Genomic DNA, 26,162 nt, shown 5'->3' with positions numbered 1-26,162 from the left:
TGGACGTAGACAGACATATCTCTCCATATATGGGCATAAATGGACACACGCAAACAGATGGTCAAAACGGATCCTATGACAACAGGTATAATGGGGTTTGCATTAAAGGGCGGGGCATTCATTCCCTATTTACATTGTTCCCGAGTTGGCCAGGTCGCCGACTAGACGCTCGGCCGCCCGAAGGGCGGCCGAGCTTCTAGTATGAATAATGATAGCTGACAGCTCCAATGATTCCCTACACACTTGCTGGTGGTGTGTCCATCCATGTGTGTTATTTCTTTTATTCCAAAATGCAATGCTTGTTGAACTTTATGGTTGATAGCAAGTATAGGTACAATATAACTCCCAGTACTTAAGGTGTTCCTCCACCAATATGTCTTTGATCATTTACTTGTTTGTTCATTTTGGCATTTTGTTGCAGTTATATTGGTCACCTTTTGAACTTGCTTCATTTTTTATGACGGTTAATGAGAATATATGATCAGGAACTTGCCTTTAACTGTTGGTGGAGTCATGATGGAGTCATGATTGACTATAGAGCGATACAAACATCACATGGATGCACCTGCATGGGACGTATCATCAGCCTAAAGTCATCTGGGTGTGGGGTCTTGCAACATCATACCCCTCGTTCAGGTGACCCAGCCGGGGTTGATCCAAGTCCACACCATGGTGGGAACGGAGCTCCATTCCGAAACATCCCCATTCCGAACACGAGTGGGAGGTTAGAATTTCACCAGGTTAGCATTCAGCGTAGTTTTACTACTCTGCTGGAACTGGGAGGTAAACCAATCTGGCTTAGTCTAGATGGAAAGGGGGGTCCGCACGCATAGGGTGGATTTTCTTCCTGCCACCTGTTTTTTCTTAATCTTTGAAGGGTATATTTTAAGACTCTGCCAGATATGAAGCTGAAATATGTTCTCATGTCTTAAAATATACCCTTCAAGGATTAAGGAAAAAACAGCGAAAAAAAAAACAAAACAGCTAAATAAAATGCATTTTTTATTTTGTTGTTGATGTATACTGAGATATTATCTTGCTTATTATATTGATGCTTATATGACCTGCTTATTGTAAATCACTTTGGATTAAAAGTGTCTGCTAAATGCTTAAATTGTAAATTGTAGACTAACTAGGCTCTGTGTTGACTCCTGGCTGGGCTCCTCTTAAGTCTCAACAGGTCTTTTTATTTAGTCTAACCAGGACACAATTATTTATAACTAAAGCAAATTACCATATTGTGCAATTACCTATGTGCAGTATTCTACTTTTATTAATTACACAGGATTCATCCCTCTCCTCTCTCTATCTCTCTCCATTTCACATGTAGGCCTATACAAAAACACTTGAATAAACATTAAAGAAAACATCACACTGGCCCAGTCCTATCCCTGAATTTCTGTCCTGCTATATTTGCTTCCGAGCGGAAGCTTAAGCTTTAACCTAATAAACGTTTATTGATTTATTTTCATTCATGACCAGCCTAAACTGTTGCATCATTCTCAATAAAACAAACAATCCTTTTCGTTTCAGCCAACTGCCAGCCTGTCTTTTGCCCAAGAAGCTTCAACCTATTTTTCTATGGAAGCCCTATGTTGAACTTGTACACTGTTATAGCCTAGTTGCAAATGAATCAATTAATACTGAGTTATAAGCTGTGCATATTTATAATACAACCAGTAGTCAACTCATTGCATTCCAACATCATGCCCTGGTTGATTGCCATCAGACCTCTCAGACCCCATGCACAGGTTTTTGCATCACTCATGTTTGCACAGACTGTTTCTTTCACAGCCAAAAGTACCAGTTGTGCCACCAATGCTCAGTAAATATTTACCAGCTCTGTTTATACAAGCAAAGAGCTCATGGTTTCCCAGAAAAAAAGACCAAAGTGGACTTTGAAAAGTGTGCAGGAGGAGGAATTGTCTATCTCTGTGTTGTCTGAATGCAGCAAAGGAACCCAAGGGGTGGGACTGAGGTTGATTAATGATCAGCGTCTATTCGGCCACATGCCAAAGTAAATCTATGAATGGATAATGCTCTTCCATGGTGTTTTGTGGCGGGTGGAGCCAGTTGTGATCCTTTCTTTCTTTTCTGTTTATCACTCTCCACAGGAATCTCCAATCAGGCTGAACATTTGAAGCGTGAAAAACGGTTTGAAAAGCAGACTGAGAATGAGCCGAACACAAGAAGGTCCTTTCTCTTTTCTCTCACTATTCCTCAAGTTAAGTCTAAGCACAAGCAGGTCTCCCCCCTCTGGCTACTTCACAGACAATCTTCACGCTATAGTCTCCGCCCCGCCCACCGCCCCATGCACACCCCCGCCAACTCCAACTCCAAACACCACAATGTAGTAGTAAGCTGTAAACCCTATGAGTAAGCCTGATCGCGACACGTTGTGGGTTTGTAGATCTTCTATTTTCGGACTGACCGTTCCCATTCTCTCTCACTGGCTCTTTCACGCTCTATCCCGTCTCCCCCCAAACACACACAGACACACCCCTCTTTTCCTCTACTACAACCCCCCTCTCCCCCCACCTCTGTCTCTCTGTCTCTCTCTCTGTCTCTCTCTCTCTCTCAGTCTCAGTCCAGTGGTTGCTCGCAGTGCACCAACGAAGCAGCGCAGTTTAAAGAGCTCCTCTGTTTTCCGTTAGCCGAGGATTTTAAACAATTTAGCCATTGAACGCGGAGAAATTACATGGGAAGTTATTGCTCGAGTCAAAAAAGGTAAAGGAACAACTTTTCCCATATGTAAACTTGTGTTAAAACTTTTTATGTATGTATTTACTCTGTGTGTGTGTGTGTGTGTGTGTGTGTGTGTGTGTGTGTGTGTGTGTGTGTGTGTGTGTGTGTGTGTGTGTGTGTGTGTGTGTGTGTGTGTGTCTGCATTGAAGAATCACACGTATCCAACGTGTCCACATGTGGAGGCAGCAGCAGGCAGCATGAGGAAGTCTCCCTTGTGTTCCTTCCTTTTGTGTAGGCTGCACAAACCCTTTTAACTTTGAGTTTGAGAATGTAGCTATAGCCAAACCTGTACATTCATCATGATTCATGTCTGAGTTACAAATGGATAATGCTAATTGAATGCCAATTTATTTCTGACATTTTGCCAAAATAGTGTTGGTGGTTTGGCAAGATCAAGTGTCAGGACGTGTTCTATTTTGAATGGCAATATGTAGACCTATTTGTATTATATATATTTTTGCATTAACAGCAAATTTGAGATATTCAGTCAAATAGTTAATTTGACTACTAATTTACTAACATGGGACATTATTTCATTATAAATATGAAACACAGCTGGATTTTGATTGATTGATTGGTTTATTGATTGATTGATTGATTGATTGATTTAATACTTCATTAGCAGTTTGCAAAAAGAAAAAGAAAAGTACAGTTCTACACAAGGTCTGATAAAAGGATTAAACGCAAGAAAGCACTATAATTCATCGAAAAACTCCACTCAAATGCTACTCTCAACTCGCCTCAAAGTTGATTTAAAAAGACCAAGGTCAACCAAAGTGCTATACAGACCAAAAAATAAATAAAAAAATACAACAGCGTTAAATGCAGAATAAAAACAAGTCTTTGGAGATTTTAAAATCTACTGGGCAGCTCTGGTATGCTGTGACAGTAGTCTGCCACTAGTAGGCTACTTTGCACTCTGCTAACACCTATACAGTGGTGGAAGAAGCACTTCTTCACTCAAGTACATTGTCCTGGACAAAAGCCCTGCAAAATTCTATTTAGTAGGCTACAAAGGTATTGGCATCAATATCACAGTAAAAAATAGCACAATTGTATAATGAGTTCCTCAGTTTATGCACAGTGCTGCTGACACTGTAGTTAAGCTATAATAATACATCACCATTTATCATTGTAAATGATGTGTTTAAGGCAGGGGTCTTTAATGTTTTCAGGCCAAGGACGCGTTAGCAGAGAGAGAGATGAAGCAGGGACCCTTCTACATATTGTATGGAGATACTCATCGATTGCATAGATAGATTCATAGACTTGTTTGACACTTAACCACTTAAAATCTTAAATCGTAGATACTTAGTAAACTTGACCTTTCACTCTGTACTTGGTCTGCTCTTTTTTTTTTTTTTTTTTTTTTTTTTTACCTCTACACCAAACCTATTTACCAAAAAGCCGATCTTAACCCCTTGCGCTGCAAAGTGTTGAGAGCTTGTAGGTCTGCTATTTTTGTCTAAAGTTCTCATCAGAGTATAGGGATGCGAGGGTTCAAGTTGTTAATCTAAAACAATTATCCTATCACACAAGGATTTGGTGGCCCCCCTGTAGTAACTCTGAGGACCCCTAGGGGTCCCGGATCCCCTGTTGAAGACCCCTGGTTTAAGATATGAATACAGTCATAGACATATACTTAAGAATTCTGTATAGATTCTTACAAAGAACTAAAATCTTTGTGTAATACTGCACGTAGTTTATTATTTAATTTAATTATAAGTACTTAACTCTCATTGTCTCTTTCCTCTTATCTTCCAACACGTAAAACAGAGTGAGGAGAAGAGAAGAGAAGGAAAGGGCAACAGGCACCAACACCGGGGACTTGAAACCTTTAAGGTTTCCATCACAGTAAGAGTGGAGTGAAAGTACTCACTTTTGCTGTAGGAGAAGCCGTGTTAAACCCATCCTGGTCTACCTGCCCCAGCAGCAGCCATGACGCAGGGTAACGGGGAGAACCCGCAGCGGCCACGCGGTAACCTCCGTCGGGTCCGGGATGGCATCCAATTCCGCTCTCTACAGGCCAAGAAGAGAGTGGAGAGCATCACTAAAGATGACTTCAAGGTTTGCTTCAAGAAAAATGCTTTTGTGATCTTCACCGTTTTAGCTGTTATTATGGGTGAGTTTTACGTTTTGATGTGAAGATATACTGTGTATGTATGTATATACTGTATACATATATATATACACACACACACACACACACACACACACACACACACACACACACACACATACCGGTACACTGATTAAAGGGAAATTCCGGACTAGCCGTCTTTCCACGTTAATGATGTCCATGAACAATCGGTACATTTTTTTATTTACATTTTCTTCTTGCTTTCATGGCTTATTTGTATCGGTCGACAATTCCTTTCTTTTGTTCACACCTGACTTTCATAATGGTGGAAATGTCTCCAAAAGGTTTTGTGGAGCTGCTGCCAAGAGGCGAACTGCCGTTAGACCCCTCCCACCTCCAGTCAGAGTTAATTCAGTAGAAATTGACATTTTCTTGTACCACTTGTTAATGCAGTGGTTCTCAACCATTTCTGGCCGCGACCCCCCCAAATAATCATATTTGAACTGGGGACCTAGTTGTGTTAATGGATGGAATAACATCGGATTACCGTAGGAAAAGCACTCCTCCGGAATTCCCCTTTAAACAGTAAAATAACATATTGCATATAGCATCTTATTGCACTTTCTCCTCTACTCTGCTCTCCTCTCCTCTTACATCATTCAACCCTTTGTCTTTTCTTTCACAGTTTTGTAGAATTAAAGTGATCAATCTGTCAATCTGGGGTGATGACCCATTCCAACAGGAAGGAAGAAGGAATATAATAGATTCAAAGGATCAGAGAGTAGAGCAAACTATCTTAGATTAACTTAACAGGCTGGCCCCTATCTGAGACCCCGGCCTAAGATGACCCGTGACACCTAGCCATTAACCTCTGACCTTGCCCAGTAGGAGGTGGGCCAGGCCCACCCAGTTCTTCTTTGCCCCCTGAGGCCCTGGTGGAATTACACACCGCCAGAAAAAGAATCAAATGATTGATTGTCAACTTTAGGATTTAGTTTATTCTTGTCTTCTGGGTCAGCCACCTGGGCTGGCATGTCGGGAGTGTCACTGATTCTATGAACAAACAGCATTTGTTTGGAAAGACTTCCAATGACGCTCGAACAAAGGACAGTCACACATTTTATAGAATTAAAATTACCCAAACTATAGAACAGTCATTTAAGGCAGGCTAGTTTCATGGCTGAAAACACAAGTTAGCTTTCTTGTGCCAACCAACTGGCAAGTGAATTGATTGATGCCTTTATCATCTTAGAAGATGGGAGGGCTGATGCTCTGACTGTTAAGAGACTATAATCAAACTAGATAGATGCTATTCTGGGAAATTCAGAGTGTGGTTGCCATTTTTGCATTTTCCATTTCAAGTCAATGGGGCTTCTGCCGAAGAGGAAGTACCGGGCGGCATAGCTCAGGGGTAGAGAAACTGGTATTAGAGCACGAAGGGTATAAATCCCGAAGGGTTCCCAGTTCGAATCCGGGCTCCCCCTGAGTTAATGTCGAAGGGTCCTTGGGCAAGACTCTGAACCCCTAATTGCCTCCGGTGAGTAGGTTGGTGCCTTGCATGGCTTCCTCCGCCACCGGTGTATGAATGTGTGTGTGAATGGGTGAATGTAATGCACAATCTATGTAAAGCGCTTTGGATTAAAAGCGCTATATAAATGCACCATTTACCATTTACCATTTACCATAAAGGCGACGTGGCGTGGGCATGCATCATCATCGTCATACGTAACTTTTAGCCAATGAGGAAGCAGCAAAAACTGCTTTTAGCCAATGAGGAGGCTGCATAGAGGTGACGTCACGACTCACGAGAATACTGCTTCCTTCCATAAACTCGGACCAATAACAATAGTTATGCCCTATAGGCAACCACACTAATAAGCTTTGCCAATTTCAATGGGGTCTAATATTGACTATTGGGGTGTATTATGAATACTGGTGAATATCATCAAAATAAACAAAACAAAACAAATAAACTAAATGGTAAGGTTTGGTACCAAGTATATAAGGCGCGCTACACACAGTTGCGACAGCTATCGTGTCCGTGTAGTCTGAGAATGAGTGGGGAGGGGGATTCCAATGCATTGTCAACAAAGGTCACGTGTTTTTTTGTCGTTGCCGTGTCTCTAGGCCAAAAGACAGCTTTCAGTTGCGCAAGAGACACGGCAACAACAAAAAACCAAACAACCTTCCATTGACACTGCATTGGACTTTCCCCTTCCCCCCTCATTCTCAGACGATACGGAGAAGATGTCTCAAGGGTCCAGTATTTTCCTATAAATAAAGCGTACAACAAGCTGACTGCTACAGCTTTTTGGGTTTTTACCCCCTTTTCTCCCCAATTTAGTCTTAATGTCAATTGATTCCTCCCCACACACATTTCTGTGTTGTCACTGTTTTATCCTACTGACTCACCTGTGAGGAGCCCCCACCAGGGGGACGTAGAACCTTTATCCTATTCCTCCCACCCAACACTCCCTGCTGACAGGTGCCGCCCCAGCCTGTAGGAATACGTACAGTGACAGGCTTCCCTCCCCCAAACACGTGCCAGTTGTGTTCGTGTAGACAATTATTGACAGTTAGTTTACTGGAACTATTATGTATGTATATAATATTTGCTTTTACCTTCCTGTAGGTATAATCCTGGGGTTTGCCTTGCGACCATATAACATGTCCTACCGTGAGATGAAGTACTTCTCCTTCCCTGGAGAGCTGCTGATGAGAATGCTTCAGATGTTGGTGCTTCCCCTGCTGGTTTCCAGTCTCATCACAGGTATGGATGAGGAGGACACACAAGATCCATTTTACACTCTTAAATGACATTTAAATGACATGCTACTCTGCAGGAGTAGCATCTACAGTATAAGAGGGGTTGGTCTGTGTGTGTGTGTGTGTGTGTGTGTGTGTGTGTGTGTGTGTGTGTGTGTGTGTGTGTGTGTGTGTGTGTGTGTGTGTGTGTGTGTGTGTGTGTCTGTGTGCACACACGTACGATTGCATGTGTGTGTATATCACTGCACTTTATCGTGTTTTGTATTGTTTTTTATTGTTATTTCTTTATTTTGTGTGTAAAGCACTTGGTAATCTTGTTTTGATAGGCAGAGTTATTATTATTATGTGCAGAGCAGTTTCTGGTCCATATCTAGCATTGGTTATGCAAGAGCATGGGTCAACCATGGTTTGTTGTTTTGTTTATGCACCTCTCCAGTGCCTGCGGCAGCAGTGTGTCTGTCTCAAGTGTTTATTCAGCCGACACTAACTGTTGGTTTTGGGCCCACAAGTGGATGAAGTTAAAATGACTTCACATGACAGAGAAGGGGGAGAGCAAAAGTGTATGAGAAAGAAAGAAAGAGTGAGGGAAAGAGAAAGAGACGTACTCTAAATCAGGTTAAGTCTCATTTACGAATATTCCATTACACAGTGATGTTGTTCACGGTGTGATTGAAAATGTCATGTGATTTGTAGGCTTTACAGTAGATTTCTTATTATACAATTAGGTCTCAGTCAAATCTAATTTCAAGGTCTCGGGCTTATTGGTTCAAAATGCCAGTCCACCTTGAACTTTGTAGTGTGCTACCCAAGTGAATCGTAAATAAGGTTAATTTGATATACAGGCCTGATACGCTTTCCTAATGTACCAAGAGACTAACTTGTTTGTCACTCGGACGGTCACACTTCTGAATCTTTAAGCCTAGCCTCCATCATGCACTCAAGTGTTATGAAAAAGCTGAAAGATCAAACGCCATGCCATACAGTATCTGTGGGTGTCGCTCTCCATTCCGACATGTCGCCTTATTGTCTTCTTACTTCTTATTGTCGGAGTGGCGACACTTCCATAGAAACCCTGATAGTTGTGTTCCGGTGTCGAGCATCAAAAATAACCAATCTACAAGCTCACATTGCATCGTGCTGCAGCATGACGTGTAACCAATTATAACTTGGGCATAATTCTTCCTGTTTAAAATATTTTGTAGGATTTCGGCAGGTGTTTACCACAGCAGTAGTCACCGGCGTGATGCCCATGGCATTGGTCCGAAATCTCATTGTTCCTACATCCCATAGTCAGAATCTGGTGATGTTAACCTGGTGAAAAATACTATGCCTAAACCTAACCCTAACCTCAGTAAAACTATCCCCAAACCTAACCCTAACCCTAACCTCAGTAAAACTATCCCCAAACCTAACCCTAACCTCAGTAAAACTATGCCTAAACCTAACCCTAACCTCAGTAAAACTAACCTAACCCTAACTTCAGTAAAACTATGCCTAAACCTAACCCAAACCCTAACCCTAACCTCAGTAAAACTATGCCTAAACCTAACCCTAACTAAATTCGGACTAATGAGATGTAGGACTAATTAGATTTCGGACTTATGGGCAGTCCCCACCGGGGTAGACTGTGTCTAAAGGAACTTGAAGCCATGGTTTGTTCTTGTCTTCTACTGGAAAGGTTAAATGGTTAATCCATTTACTGCGGAAGTCCCACAGTTCTATATCTTGTTTTTCTTTTGGATGGTATACAGGCAGGATGTTGAATGGCCAACCACAGTGGCTGCTAGCAGTGACTGACAGGGTAGGTGGGACTCAGTGATTGACAGTCCCATGGGCCAATCCATTTGTAAAATGACACAGATCTGATGTCCAATAATAACCTGCTTTGTGCTGCTGTAGCTTGTAGCGTCAACATCTCCTCTGACATCATGTCACATGACAAGGAGCTAGCACATGTAGAAGCCAACAAAGGCACTGTTCTCTGGTCAAAACAGTTCCTGCTATGTGTGCACGCGCACATGCACGCGTCTGTGTGCGTATACGAGTCCATGTGTACCAGGCAGTCAGCCTGGATGACACTGGCAAAATGAATATCAGCCTAACATGTGCATTTGTGTGGCTGTGTGCTTCTGGTTACGCCCCACCAAAATGTAAGCTTACTGAATATGGATGAAGTCCCACACACGATAGAAATAGCAGCAACCACCAAATTAAACAACCTTCGACTCAATCATTACCATTTACGGGAAAGATTCCTTCGAAGCCAGAAGGCTCTCACATGTTTCGTTACATTTCTGAGTATGATTTTGTTTTGATTGTCGGCTCAATCAATTGATTGTTGAATTGATTGTTGATCAGTTGTTCAATGTGTACAGTGCTGTTGCTTTGTTTAGCATATGTTCACAAAATGCGTCTCTGCTTTGAAGTTTCCATGAGGGTCACATCCAACTTCTCGTAGGATTGCGCTGAACCACTTGAACCCCATTATCCATATTGTAGGGGGAACATTATAGGTAAAAATATATATTCTTGACGAAGAGATTTGTTGTAGAGCATTTACTAAGAATACAGGGTATTAAGTGGTTATCCAAACTGAGATCAGAGCTTCCCCAGATGGCTGCTGTATGGAGAGAGAAACAGAGAGCCCAAATGATGTCATTCCACACAGTGATGGAGAAAGGAGGGGGAGGTGGGAACGGCAGGTAGTAGGGTCAAATGAGTGCACAGGAAAATCCTCCGTGTTCATTTATCCATTTGTGACTCAGAGAGTCACAAATGTACAAATGTAACCAAATGGACCTATAATTCTGGGAGTTAAATTAACAATGGCGATTATATACTGTGTAGACTAGAGGAGAGGAAAAGACAGAGTAGAGCAGGAGCCAAGGAGAGGAGGCAAGACAGGCTGAAGTGGATTGAACAAGATGAGTGGTGATTTCAGGGGGTTTAAAGAAATGAATGGATTGAATGAATGGAGTCCATTCAATGGACTAGGGATGAAACATTTTACCCACAGTCCCTCTGTTCACTAAACATCTGAATGAAGATGTAAAAATAACTTGTAATAAGTTGTTCACCACAGCACTTTTGGAATATGAGCAAATTTCATCAAAGGCCAAATAAATGTAGCCTTGTGTAGTCGACGATTGCCAATGGAAAAAAAATTGCCTGTGGCAGATAGGGTTGGAGGCGGTAACCGCCGTACCGCCGTACCGCGGTATACCGAGGTCTACCGCGGTGTCATTGTGCTTACCGCGGTAAAAAGGTCTATTTTTTATTGGAAAACAAGCGAGTTTTAAAACGGGGGAGAAGCGAGGACCGCATGCGCTCCATGCCGCTCTGCTCTGGGCCGTGTACCACACATTGGAAGCCACATACGTCACTCAGACACAGACCTGCACACAGTGCAGGACAGTAGAGTACGGAGCACAACTCTATGACGGAGCAGCATAAACTTTCTCTGTAATCCACTCGACACAAGGATGTTAATACATACCTTGTGTTGTGGCATATCTTTTTTTATTCATACGGATTACTGGCGGAGCGCGGGCCGCGTGGACTAAAACCGAAAATGAAACTATTTTACTTTTTCCACCGCGTCGCACGTTGTGCCCCGTCCAGCGGCGCGTCGGCGATTTTATAACCTTTTCTGTCAAGTCTTGTAACTAAAACCTGTATATAGCAGCACTCAATCACTGCGATTTGAGAGTTGAGACGTGACGTGAGTTTACAGAATCACTGTACACGATCTGACTACCCTTCCTCTTCTGGTTTGTTCACACAGCTGTTTGTGTCTGAAAAGCCCAAGTAGCTAGCCTACGTTACTATGGTAACCCGACAGTGCAGATTTAAAAGCTCAGAACGCGTCGCGGATGCGATGTGTTGTGAGCTTGTAGATCTGCTCCTTTGAAAGCCAGACCCGCTGTGTTGTACGGAGAAGTATAACTCGGGCAGTCAGGCTGTGTCGCCTCTCCACTGTGGAGAGGCGACTTTTGGGAAGATGATTGCAATATTTTGGCTTATTGCCGAACCTTAATTAATAGATACGCGGGTGCGGTAATTACCGCAGTACCGGCGGTAAATGGGAAGACGGTAATCGTGGTAACAAAATGTCCATACCGCCCCAGCCCTAGTGGCAGATTAGGTCTGGCCCCGCTCAGATATTCAAATATTTCACGGCACACAAGTCGTGAGGAACCAACCAGGGGCCCAGTATGCAAATGTAGGGTGGGTGTATCACCTTTGCGCTACTCTGATTGGTTGTAGATATAACCAATAGAGTCTGTTTGAATATTTTTGTAACTGCGCCTTCGGGGGGAAATTATAACACTGAGAAGAACCAGACTAATATCCACTCAGTGATATTGTCTGGCTGATACCGGTAGGCTTGGCCAAATGCGGTTACAGATCCCATGTGCTCATCATTTGGGCCAATCAGATTGCTGGATTGAATGAGGTCAGGGGTCACGGTAACCATGTATATGGCAACAACAATAGGGGCTTTATACCACTGAGGACATGAAACACAACGGTTTCACTAAATAAGAAACACGCGCACGCACGCACGCATGCACGCACGCATGCACGCACAAACGTGTTACAATACAAACGTAGCATCTGGATTTGATTGGCCACACATGCACACAAACTGTTGTATACAGATCCTTGAAATTGTTTTTAATTGTATTATTCCATTCATTATTGATCAATAATCAAATAGAGTTTTGTAAGAAGTGGCTGTTAAAATTGGAACATGTGTGTGTGTGTGTGTGTGTGTGTGTGTGTGTGTGTGTGTGTGCGTGCGCGTGCGCGTGCGTGTGTGTGTGTGTGTGTTTAAAATGCTAATATAGAAAATGATTCACTTGTGAGAGCTACTGTTCTGTATTATAGTGCTCACTACTAGTCCAGGCTAAACTATTACGCAATGTTTCTTGGCAAGTATACTGCATTTTCTGAACATCTGCAAAAGGCATCCCTCGCAGCAGTAGACTTTGGCTTATTAAACTGCTGTATGGGTTGATTTACTACTGGGAAATCCCCATCATTTTTCCTTTCTTTCATCAGTTTTGATGACTTCAGTTATTGCTCTAGGTACAGTACAGACATGTGGTCGCAAGGTCTGTACTGTATGTACGTGTTTGTTTACACTACCGCCCACTAAGAGGAGTCAAGTAAAAGACTGGAATTGCTATTTGTTTCATTTGGGGAGTATGTTATGTCACCAAAAGTGATTTCAGAGGCTTCTAGTAAATAGTTTCAGGAAGAAAGAGTAGTGTTTATGCTTAACTAAGAGCATATAGTGACTATAAGTAGCACATGTGTCAGAGTCTAAGAGCTCATTATGCTAAGCTTGTGTGAATAATATCCTTTGCTGTGGCCCTGCAAGTGCAAAAGTTCTTTCCAACCTTTACGTTCTTTTCCTGGCATCCCTATTTGTGACATGTTGTTATACCGGTAAATGTAAAACAATGTGTTCATTCTATAATTCTATGCATGTGTTAATCAGTATTTGTTTATTTTAATTTAAATGTTCTCAAATATATATATATATATATTTTCTCCCCCCAAATTGATTAGAACATTTTAGAACTATAATAAATATCGGCCAAAACGGCATCAGACATCAGACGAAATAATCTGGCATCGGCAGACTCTATTATGAAATAACACTGTGCCCTTTATCCAATTGTCAGCTGGAGGAACTTTGATCCTTTCTCTTTGTTACTGTAAAGCTCAAGTCAGTGGAGCAGAAAGTTTGAGCAGGGTCTGGTAGTTGGTCTGGAAACTGAATAACAAACAGGCAGGAAAACAGAACTTTGAAATCAATGGCACCTGGGACGCCATGCAGAGAGGCTGACAGAGTGGTGGTTTGTATGGTGTGAATGAGTGCGGCAGAGGGAGAGAGAGGGAAAAGTCGGAGAGAGAGAAAAGTCGGAGAGAGAGAGGCAGTATGGAGAGAGTGAGGCAGGGATAAAGAGGGAGAGAGAGAGAGAAAAATAGGGAGAAAGGGTGAGGCAGGGAGATAGAAAGAGGGAGAGAATGAGGCAGGGCCTAGGGAGAGTGAAAGAGAGAGCAGCTGATCCAGTGAAATGGATAAAACCCTAGGGGCCCCTTGAACTGTTCCTCCATCCACCACCCCACCTCTTATGCGTTATCTCTCAATCTCTCTGTCTCTCTCTTTCTCCTTCTCTCACACATGCGCACACGCACACACACACATACACTGTTGTTTCTCTCAATCTCTTTCTCACCACCCCTCCCCAGTGCTGCCCACTCACCCTGAATTTTCTGCAAAAGCCATTATTGTCTGCAGGCATTTCCTTACGAGAGATGAGAAGGGCACCGCAGAAAGTTTATAGGCCTGGGGAGGGGCTGTGTGGGCAGAGTGGATACGGGGTGATGGGAGTGGGGGACAATTAAGAGAGTCAGATGGGGTGCTTGAACGGGAGATACGGAGATACAGGGGTGAGAGAGGGAGGTGATGAAAAGGGGGAAGGAGATAAAGAGGCATGAGGAAGACGGAGGAGTAATACAAATCCTTGACTACAGTGTGATCAAGTGATTGGGTGCCCTCCCAAACGCCTCCATCCTATTATTACTTATAAGCACAGTGTTCCATAATCAGGTAGATTATTATACATTAACTTATTTCACACATTAACTATTTTCACACAATACCAACACACATTTGATTGACGTCGTAACCGATCGCACTCACAGAAGCTCCAGTAATTGAGCACTTTCATTCACTGAGCGACATAAAGGCTGTTTTCCCAGAGGTAATAATAGTATGCTAAAGTTGGATAACCCGATCAGTTGTTGTCAACATTCTAAAGTTACAAAGCTCACTTCATAACGTAATTTCTCTCCCTTTATCCCATTTTCTCTCTTCTCTTCTCTCCTTTCTCTCTCTCTCTCTCTCTCTCTCAGTCACACGCGCACACACACACACACACACACACACACACACACACACACACACACACACACACACACACACACACACACACACACACACACACACACACACACACACACACACACACACACTCAGGCGCACGTCACTTCCACCAATGAAATTCCACCAATGTAAATGATTGGCGTGGTTTGCAAAAGACTTGTTATCACTCATGCTGTCAGATTGAGTAATCAGATGAAACTAAACATTGTCCGATTGACACAGCATAATTGTCGCCTCCAGGCAAAGGCTTTGAAAACTGGAGAGTCATTGTTTGCCTTGCAGCAGTGAATGTTAATTGATCTCAGTTGTCAGACTTCCATCCAGAGTGTATTCTGCCTGATGAACATTCCCCATACAGGACAGAAAGTCATTTTCACCTCCACTCTCTTGAGTTTTTGCCTCTCTCCCTTCTTTTGAATGGACCGAATCAGTGAGGCTGCATCTGCGGTTGCCCGGACAACGGTCTGAGGTTCATTGTGAGGCAGACCAAAGTCAACAAGTTTTCCCAGGGCTGTCAGAAAAGGAATAGGAGTGAGGGAGGAGAAGACTGGGGGGGCGCCTGTGAAAGAGGACTGAAGCAATAACATCACTATGTAAGAAAAAGAGGGGTGGTGGGGGGTGAGTAGGGTGCATGCAGGTTGAAACAAGAGGTGAAGATGGAGGGGTCCAGGCATCTGCCCACATAGACATCAAAGGGGGCTTGAGCCCATCTGTAAAAATGCCCTCACCAGACCATGAATGCAATTTTTACTATGGTAAAAGAAATGCAAATGCCATGTCCAAACTCTCCTGAACTTGAATGCAGCATCTTATGTTGAAAGAATTGCCCTCTCTATGTAGAAATCTATATCTCCAGTATTGACTTAATTATGCTTATTTCATGGTGGTATCAAGCACTGAAAATAGCCAACCTCCAAGTTCACAGCGCTTCGCAGCGCGACGCGCTGTGAGTTTGGAGGTCTGCTATTTTCAATATTTTCACCAAAAGGCCCTTTTAGAAATGTTAGCTCCTGCCTCCTTAACTTTCTCTGCACGTCCCTGGAGGGGTCATGTAGAGAGAGGAGGTGAAGGGTTTGCAGAGAGAGATGGAGGGCAGGAGAGTTGAGGAGGGGGAGTGGCTGGATGAAAAGAGAGGTGCATACAGACTTGGCTCCTGGGCTTGTTCAGACAAGAGGAACAAAGAGAGGGCCAAACAGGGGGCAGTGGTGGCCGAACAGGGGGCAGTGGAGTTTTCTTTATTTTATAGGGAAGACTATTTCTTAGTTGTGAGCCATACACTGAATAATAGCAGATCTACAAGCTCAAACACATTGTGAGCTTGTAGAGCTTGTAGGCTACATACACTCATACATGTGGGGACAGACACCAAATCAAAGTGCCACATATGAAAGGAGCAGCACATACATCTCCTGTTGCACAAAGCGTCTTTGGTTAGTGCAGCGTTGAATGAAGATAATAGGCCATAATAGGACCTGACACTTTGAAAATACGACACGCCATGGCTATTGAATATTGTCAGTTTTCAAAGCACCGCTTTGCAGTTTTCTTTATAGTGTCTTTTTGATGTTGTTATAGGGATGGAGGAGGGGTTCTCAGACTCACTGGGGTGTTGTGACCTTGTCAGAGTTCATGCTGGCAGTTGGAGTCTTTCTTGACTGTGGTTTTCAAAGTTTTAGCAGATAACCCACATTTTCAAAACAGAAGACTTTTGTGTACAACCCAAAACTGACTTGTGGGTTATTGTGAAGGTCCATCTAATCAAATTACCATATTTGTAGCCAGTTAAACTACCAGACCACTATCCTTGTTTTTACTTCAATCAGCAGTTCTTTCTCCACAGTTTTTTGGCAACTATGTTGTAGAAGTAAGCAGAGGATAGCCATAAAAAGTAAAAACTCTTATCTAATTATTCTGTTTTGTGTCTCCCAATTAACCACTTAAACCTATTTGACTGGGGTCCTCAGGTTCTGTTTTGGGCTTTTCCCTCATTTCCCTCAAATCTCTTCACCAACAAAATTGCAGATCTACAAGATCACAATTCCTCGCATGTGACTTGTGAGCTTGTGAGCCCCAAATTTGTTTTAAAGTGAAATTCCTCATTGGCTAATCATCAAATCTTTAGAGGATGCAGATCTTGTCTTTTTTTCCCCATCGCATTCTTGCCATTTCTCTGTCTGATGGTATAGTCTGATGCGGTCGTCTAGGCCTCCCTGTCTCTCTGTTTGTGCATGTATGTGCCTATTTACAATACACATCTACAGTAGAACTGCCCCCCGGGTGCTATAGTGGTTGTTTTCCCACCACTAAAGGTCAGAGTCTGATAGTGTTTCATCCTCTGAGGGTGTTCGCCTTTGTTCTTGTTGACGCATGGACAGATAATCCCCATGGGTGTTCATCTTGGTACGAGCACCAATAATTGCGGCACCTTTTCCCAGGCTTTGCACCTTTTTCAACCGTAGTAGTCAGTGAAGAGGATGTGTATGTTGCATGTAAGTCACGGGATAGCATGACTAAAGTTGACCTACAATTCCTGAAAGAAAAGAAGAAAAAAAAGAAAAAACACATTGAAGACCCCTGTTCTTGCTTGCTGCATTGCTGCTGTTCTGCTGTTCCAACCTGAATTGTTTGGCTCTGATGAAGAGTTGCCATGTGTCAAAAAAACATTAGTCCTCTCCTCAAGTTTGCCATACTCTGGGAGCACTGGATCAGCCTGCAGCTCCCTGCGTTGGTAGTTGTAGTGCAGAAAACATCTACCTTTGAAACGATTTGCATTTTCTATTGTACAACTGAATCATATTCATATTATCATACTGTATATGGGTATTCCCCAGAATCCCTTTCATGCCCATGAAGATCCCTGATGTCATTGATATACATCACTGGCCAGATGGCCAAGACATGGCTCATGTGTGGCTGGGAGTGTATGTTGTGATGTCATGGGAACCACTCAGCATCCCTTTTATGCCCATATATGGAGATTCCTGTGATTTAAGCATGTATGGCTTTGAAATACAGTGTGCATTTGCTCATAGCAGGGGGTAATGATGCTAAAGGCTGCAGTCATAAAATATATGTAGTAGAGAGGTGCAGAGTGTGGGGTTAACGCTGTAGTGCTGTTTATCTCCTCTCCAGGTATGGCTGCGCTGGACAGCCGTGCATCGGGTAGGATGGGCCTCAGAGCGGTGGTGTACTACACTACCACCACTGTCATCGCTGTGTTCATCGGTATCGTCATGGTGCTCATCATCCACCCTGGGAAAGGATCTAAAGACGAGTTCACCAATCAGCAGAAGGTAGAGCGGATCAGCGCTGCTGATGCCTTCATGGACCTCATCAGGTACACAAACACACACTCGCAGAGATGCACACACGCAGGCGCACTCATGCGCGTGCGCACACACACACACACACACACACACACACACCCACACCCCCACACACACACACACACACACACACACACACACACACACACACACACACACACACACACACACACACACACCTAATCAACCTAATACAATTGTATTGCTATTATTCTCTATTACAGAAACATGTTTCCTCCTAATCTTGTGCAAGCATGCACCCAACAGGTAAAACTAAATCCATTTTCTTTTTCATTTCACTTTACACTCTCTTATAAATACATTTATTTTGCTAGGCCTGCCACCTTTATGTGCCAAGTCTGCCAGCTAAGATGCTTTCACTTCCTCTTTCTCATGTACTGTAATCTCTTTTTAGGCAGAAGTGGGTGGGTATGTAACTGGCAGGATTGTGACATTTAGTACCGGTATATCACATGGTTATACAAGAATTTCTTCCCCCCTCTTGTTGATCTTATTATGAATGTACCCATTCTATGATAATATATAGATCACAATTATGCATTTTACAGTTTAAAACTGGGAAATGTATTTCACAATTAGCCTTGATGCCCATGTGGAATGCGCTTGTATTCAAAACTTTGTTAACCTTACCTGACATGACACCCAACAAAATAGATTCTGAACTAAGAATGGCTCATTTTAACACCACCCTTTCTCTCTTGTATTCAGTTCAAGACACAGTATGGCAAGAGAGTGGTCCAAGTGAAGGTCACAGTGAATGACACGTTGTTTACACTAAACGGCAGCCAACAGCTAACGCGTGAGGAGGTGATCCCAATTCCAGGAGAAGTAAATGGAGTGAATGCTCTGGGCCTGGTTGTGTTCTCCATGGTTTTTGGTCTGATCATTGGGAACATGAAGGAGCAGGGGCGACCCTTAAAAGACTTCTTTGAGTGTTTCAACGAAGCCATAATGAGACTGGTCGCTATCATAATGTGGTGAGTACAAGAGGGTGGGGATTAACCACATGAACCCTAGTGCAGGGGTTCCCAAACGTTTTTTGTCTCAGGGCACCCCATAAATATTTTTTTAATCCGAGGCACCCCTACATTATAATTTTCACTCCCAGCACCTTATATTTATAGCATATCGTCGTTGTCAGGTGGAAACCTTGTATGTCCAAAACTGTTGTGGCGTTGTTAAATCAGTGGTTGTTAAATCAGTGGATCAACCAACAGATAGATGGGTGGATGGAGTAAGTGAGAGATGAGGAAGGGAGAAAAGTAGAAGAGAAGGTGAAATAATGCTTATTGATGTACAAAGATACTGCCTGTGTGGGGGAAGCAATGCTTGAATTAAATATATATATATATTTTTTTTATAAATTAAGTATAAAAATAATTAAATAACAATAAATCAGACAAAAAGCTATCTCATTCTCAACACCCTAACCCCCAGGTATGCACCCATTGGTATCCTGTTCCTAATTGCTGGTAAAATTGTGGAGATGGATGACCTCTCTACCATGGGCGGGCAGCTAGGCATGTACACAGTGACCGTCATTTGTGGCCTGCTCATCCATGCCATCGTTGTCCTGCCAACTCTCTACTTCGTCATCGTAAGGAAGAACCCCTGGGTCTTCATTGGGGGGCTGCTTCAGGCACTCGTCACTGCCCTGGGGACATCGTCCAGGTAAGAGGCCGGCTCAAATGTCACCATGTGAAGTCCAGACTTTGAGCATATCAACAGCTCACGCACTGGCACGGAACCAGCCTATTATAGAATAGAACCAAGGTGCACCCTTGGTCCAGAGTGTCACTGAATGTGAATGTCCATTTTGTTGAAAACTATGTTTTGTTATTGTTGTAGACCTTGGTAATTGATATGCAGTCAGACTGTAGACTTCTGATGTAAAGTGTCTTCCACCAATAGAGGGTATGCGCAATTGCGCATGCATAAAGTGAATAGCAAATCGAGTGGCAAAGTGAGTGGCAAAGTAAGTTTAATGTAATTTAACGTTGCTTAATGCCTTTTAATGCGATTCTCTTTGGATGTATGGGCTGTCATGGCCAGAAAGTATTTTTTTTACCACTCAGTCACGCGCATACCCTCTATTCAATATCCCCCTAACTTTACTCTTACATAATGATCTCACATGCTCCAAATTCAAGTCATTAGTTGATTGACTAATTGTTGATGAAAAAGCCAAAAATGAACATTGTGGTACTGTTCTTAACATGTTCGCATACGCCTCACTGTATTTTCTTTTTCTCTGCACCCCTCCACTTTTTCTCTTTCGCTCTCCTCCGTTAACCTGCAATCCTCTCTCAGTTCTGCCACGCTGCCCATCACCTTTAAGTGCCTGGAAGAAAACAATAAGGTGGATAAGCGTGTGACCCGTTTTGTGCTTCCTGTTGGTGCTACCATTAACATGGATGGCACAGCCCTGTATGAAGCCCTGGCAGCCATCTTTATCGCTCAGGTCAACAATTATGACCTTAACTTTGGACAGATTCTCACTATCAGGTTTGCATACTTTTGTTCCTTAACAATGTTCACAAATTCCTTTCACTGTACAGCATGTTTAGTGTTGGATTATTTGTTTCCAAACTGAAACGTCCCCAAAAGGTTTCCAGTTAAAAATAGGGATACTTATTATACAGTAACATATCTGTGTAACATATCCGCAAAATAACTTTGCCTAAAATAGCTGATCTACAAGCTCACAAAGTGTTGTGTTTGAGCTTGTAGATCTTCTATTTTTGCTGAATGTTTGTCCCAGAATAGGGACACTAGGGTTCATTTGGTTAAGACATACCATAAATATGTGTGTCTTCCTTTACCCTTTTTCTCCAGTATTACAGCCACTGCCGCTAGTATTGGAGCAGCTGGAATCCCTCAGGCTGGACTAGTCACAATGGTGATAGTGTTGACTTCCGTAGGCCTTCCCACAGATGACATCTCACTCATTATTGCTGTGGATTGGTTCCTGTAAGTACTGGCTGCATGTCTGAAAAAAAAACTAAAACTATAAAAACAACATGAGTACGTACGATTCTAAAGGGTGTTCCATGGAGAGCGACTTTTTGGCGGAGCTAGAGGAAAAGCCATTTTACGATGCCAAAATCTATAAGGGCATCCTCCAGGGAGCATAAATGCTCTCAGCAAGAGTCATGGCAATCCAGATATTAGATTTGGAAATATCCTTTTTGGACATTTAGACGTTTGGACATTCTGGCCTAATTTTGGAAGTATGGCCATGGGGTCACCGAAATCACAAGGGACATCCTCTGGGGAGCATGAAGGGCATAACAAATTCCATGGCAATACAGCCACTATAGTTACCGTACCTTGTTTGTAAGCAGTGGTGTAAAGCAGTGTTTCTCAATCTTTTTTGGCTTGAGTACCCCCTTTCCCTGATTTCTGAATCCAAGTACCCCTTTACCCGACAACAACTTATAAAACTTTAATTAAAATATAAATAAATAGTGGTATATGATGCTATTTAAATAATATATAATCACAAATAAGGAATGGAGTGAAATAATTTAAAACGGTTTTCATGTCAAACCTCAATACATTCAAACAACTTTAAAACACATCCCAGTTGCCTGTGTACCATGTAATTTGGGTTAGCAACTCAGGCTCACATCAAGTTTCTCCATTTGTCATCATTAAACATAACAGTACATGTTTTTCCCCTCCTAATTCAATTGTAGTCAATTATTTAACTATGAACAATATTAGCATGATTTATACTTCTATTTTTCTCTTTTTGGGGGGCAATTTACGAGTACCCCCTGCAGTACCTCCACGTACCCCCATTTGAGAAACACTGGTGTAAAGTAACTACGTATATTTACTCAAGTACTGTACTTAGATACAATTTTTAGGTATTTTTACTTTACTGGAGTATTTCCAATTTCCAGTGTGTTAAATTTCTACTCCACTAACATCTCAGAGGCAAATGTAATGAAGTTCAAACCAAGTTTGAAGTGAGTGGTGGATGTGAGCAGTTCATTTCGTTAATCTATACCCTGTGTGTGTGTGTGTGTGTGTGTGTGTGTGTGTGTGTGTGTGTGTGTGTGTGTGTGTGTGTGTGTGTGTGTGTGTGTGTGTGTGTGTGTGTGTGTGTGAGAGAGAGAGGAATGTGTGCACGTGCGCGCGTGTGTGTGTGCATGTGCGTGTGGCTGTTTGTGTAGCAGTTCATTTCAGGGTCACCTGTGTGTGTGTGTGTGTGTGTGTGTGTGTGTGTGTGTGTGTGTGTGTGTGCGTGTGTGTGTGTGTGTGTGTGTGTGTGTGTGTGTGTGTGTGTGTGTGTGTGTGTGTGTGTGTGTGTGTGTGTGTGTGTGTGAGACTCAACAGCACTACTTTGCCATAATTGCCATAATACAAAGTTACAGATATAGTAACATACGGACAAAGTCACTCTTATAGGAGACACTCAAAAATTACCCATCACTTCAGCTCTATATACACATTTTGGCCATTCGAAAATTGCCGATCTACAAGCTCTGCTATTTTCAAAAGATCTTTGGGGATTTTATACATTTTGATACTAATACTTTTGTACTTTTACTCAAGTACATTTTGAATTCCAGGGGCACGGTGGCGCAGTCGATAGCGCTGTCGCCTCACAGCTAAAAGGTCCTGGGTTTGATTGCCGCCGGGGGACGCTGTGGGCGCTGTGGGCGTGTTCTCCCCTCCACGTCATCAGCGCCTGCACCCTAGGTGGAGTTGGCAAAAGGGCCTTTCTGTGTGGAGTTTGCATGTTCTCCCCGTGTCTCCTAGGGTAGGTACCCTCACAAAAAAACATGCAGTAATCCTGGTCACTATAATGCCTCCCCCTGGCCAGCCAGGGCACCTGATGGAGGGGAAAGGAACTGGTTGGAATAACGTGTTCCTTTCACACGCTACGTCCAACCGGGGAAGCTCCCCCCTGTCAGGTGATAAGAAGTGGCCTGCTCACTCGTGATGCACTGAAGGAAGCATGAGCTCAGTTCGGGGTTCTCCCCAGGTTGTGAGTACTTTTTCCACCACTGTTTGTAAAGAGTAAAGTGTTAAATATCAGTCAAATGTTAATGTTCTCTGCTTTTTATCCTTCTTCACAGAAGGAGTATATTTTTTAGTTGTGAAAGGATTGCAACAGGATTATTATAATTGAAACTCCAGGTTGAGAATCAAAGCGGGATATCATGTGATTCCACTAAATCTTTATGTAATATCACCTGTTCTTAATAATGTAATATCTGAAGCATATACAGTGTGGGAATTTCATCTTCTGAGAATGTTCTAAATCCTCACAGGTTGAATTTTGTTATTGCATTTCAAGACTACTGGTAGAGGAGCTGTCAAGGACATACTATTGTATGAGTTCTATCAAATTCCAGCCAATTTTCTTAGGGGCTGGGCCAAGTTGGCCATCAGCAAGTTCTTAGAGTTGGTTACAGATTCACTCCCCTCGCATTCCATGTCCCTCAATCCATCTGTTTCTGATTCTGTCTGCATCTGATTCCTTTCGAGAGATCTACCGCCTCCAATCTACTGACCATGTTGTTTCATGTGGTTTTATAATTGCTTGGTACCATTAAAAATATACCTCAAGTATTCTGTGGATTACACTCAGTGGAAATCATCTTAGAGGCTGATAGTTTTGTAAATACCAAACACATGTTTTCAGTTTGCAAAGCTTGCTGCAGAGATGTTAATTTCTTTTATGCAGACTTGATTGGTTGACTAGGGTTTAGGGTGCTTACTCTGACCTTGCACTTTGCATGTCTCTCAGAGAATGCTTAAATTATGAATGTCATACAAAGACAGTTTTATGCATGGACACATACCGGTACATGGATGGCAAACTCCTTTAGTGGATCACTGTTGTAAACTGCAGTTTACTCTAATGATGGAGCATTATGTAATTGTCTCCACCAGCCGAAGGCATGGGGGAGAGTATGTTTTCCCCTTCGTCCGTCCGTGCGTCCGTCCGTCCGTCCGTCCGTGCGTCCGTCCGTGCGTCCGTCCGTGCGTGCGTGCGTCCTCGCAGTTTGTGTGCAGCTAATCTCAGTCGCCGTTGGACCGGTCGCTGCCAAAGTGAGCACACACATTCCCTGGATGCCAATCTAGAACCTCTGCCCTAAATTTTTCAAATGGGCCTTTTCTAGCGCCACCTAGTGGCCGATGTTTGTAAAACACATTTCTGTGCACTACTCTTACAGATTTTGTCCAAAAATCGGTAGGCAGTATCTCGACAGTCATGCGATCGACACGGATCTGTCCGATTTTGCATATTCCATTCTGATTGGCTAAGATTGGATTCCAAAGTTTGTAGGATTGAGCTGTTTTGAACAAAATGCCTCAAATCCCAAACGCAAAGTGCAATTATCATGAAATCGCGCACACACGTTCCCACTAGGCCGAGGAAGAAATGCCACTTGATTTTTTTTAAATCTGCCTCATGGTGGCGCTATAACAGGGCGATTTGAGGTTTTACCTATAACTTCACCGATCAGTTTCAAACTTTGTAAGCGCACTCCCTAAAGGCTAAGGATAAACCTTTGCCCTGCATTTTTCACACCAGCCTTCTATAGCGCCACCTTTGGGCCGACTTATGTCAAACACGTTTTTGGATGTTACTCCTTGAGATTTTATCCAAAAATCACGCAAATTGTTACACAGTATCTCTATAGTCATGTGATCAAGTCCGATCCGTCTGATATTACATATTCCATCCTGATTGGCTAATATTAGCTTCCAAAGTTTGCAGGATTGCTCTGTTTTTGAACAAAATGCCTCAAATCATCAATGCAGCTTGCGATTACCGTGACATTTGCCACACATATTCCCACTAGGTCAAGGAACAAATGCTACCTTTTTCACATTGGCCTGTTATAGCGCCACCAGCAGGTAGACTTTAGCAAAACACATTTTTGGAACACTCAAATCATGCATGCAGCGTCCGATTGCCATGAAAGATCTAATGTGAAGAACATATGCCACCCTTTTTACATTGGCCTATTATACAGTAGCACCACCAGGACGCACGGCCTGGTGGAGACCTGTGCTCGGAAGAGCACTGCTTCTAGTTATGTCTGTATTTTGTATTACTAATATACCGGGACTTCTGCTGTAATAGAATCTGCCCAAACTTTATAAGAAACCATACACAAGCCTAAATTGCTCCTCACCACTCCTTAATTAGCCCTTCCTCTTCTCCTTATTTTTAATGGGATTCGTGGATTTCCGGCCAAAGAAACACTCTGTTCCCATTGAAAAGCATTGGCAGAATCTGCCACATATGTAGGTTCGGTGTGCCAGTACACTTAGGACTTCTTTTTTGCTTTTAGAAAGAAAAACAAACTCTAGATTTGTAGGTCTATAACTTAGCAGGCTGACTGATGCTATGAACAATAGTGATGGTTGAAAGAGTTTCAATGACAAAGGAAAGAAAGTTATTTAGTTCCAAGAGAATTATCACCACTCAATCAATATTCCAAGAGACATATCAATTCAATTCAATTCAAAGGAGCTTTATTGGCATGAGGAACAATAAGTTTACATTGCCAAAGCAAGTGTCACAAATACAAAATAAAAAAACAGTTGCTATCATCTCCTCTTCTCTCTTCCAGGGACCGATTGCGCACCACCACAAATGTTCTTGGAGACTCCATTGGTGCAGGTATCGTGGAACATCTGTCCCGCCATGAGTTACAGAAGAAGGATCCAGAAGTGGGCAACTCAGTGGTGGAGGAGACAGACAAGAAGCCATACCAGCTTATTTGTCAAGAAAATGATTTTGAGAATGAGAAGCGCGCTGACAGCGAGACCAAGATGTAGAAGGAGGATTTTATGATTGGTTGTATACATTGTTTGGGAAAAAATGCTGCGTTGAACCATTTTCTACACACATCTATTCCAGATGACAGAGCTTTTACAGTACCATTCCCTCGCAAAATGGCTGGGTTAATAGAAAATTGTTCAAGTTAGAATCTTTTTCATGAATGCATTTGCCAAGAAATGTTTGATAGTTGAATCTGTGTAAACCTGAAATGGTTCTGTGTTGTGTTGTGTTGTCGGCTAGGCATACTGTAGTGTACAAAGTGTCTATATACATGCCATAGGGTCAGGGTGGCAGCTGTTTAATATTGAGCATGAACTATTCTAAGTAGATCCTGGTGGTCCATCTGTCTGTGTGCTATATCTAACTCCTTGCAAAACTATTATTTGTAACCTCCCAGTATCGCTGGCAGGGCTGATTCTGTAAGCAACAGAGTAGAGTACAGCACAT

General features: G+C 42.7%; 1 protein-coding gene across 2 annotated transcripts; it reads left to right on the top strand.

Moving 5' to 3' along the window:
* Window positions 1–2,590: 2,590 nt before the first annotated feature.
* On the top strand, window positions 2,591–26,162 carry LOC308296149 (excitatory amino acid transporter 1-like). Of its 2 annotated transcripts, XM_080739300.1 has the most exons (11): window positions 2,591–2,727; window positions 2,895–2,976; window positions 4,522–4,867; window positions 7,458–7,595; window positions 17,685–17,889; window positions 18,103–18,145; window positions 18,608–18,876; window positions 19,337–19,570; window positions 20,210–20,404; window positions 20,735–20,869; window positions 25,504–26,162. In XM_080739300.1, exons 3-11 carry the CDS (start codon window positions 4,684–4,686, stop codon window positions 25,709–25,711), a joined length of 1,611 nt encoding a protein of 536 aa, XP_080595426.1. In that variant the 5' UTR covers window positions 2,591–2,727; window positions 2,895–2,976; window positions 4,522–4,683; the 3' UTR covers window positions 25,712–26,162. The 2 variants fall into 2 exon arrangements, with proteins under 2 accessions (XP_080595426.1, XP_080595427.1); XM_080739301.1 differs by lacking the exon at window positions 2,895–2,976 and having other exon boundaries at window positions 2,610–2,727.

Source organism: Nannobrachium achirus (assembly GCF_963921795.1).
Source record: "Nannobrachium achirus genome assembly, chromosome: 12".
NCBI classification, from domain to species: Eukaryota; Metazoa; Chordata; class Actinopteri; order Myctophiformes; family Myctophidae; genus Nannobrachium; species Nannobrachium achirus.
This window is presented reverse-complemented; position numbering and strand designations above follow the sequence as displayed.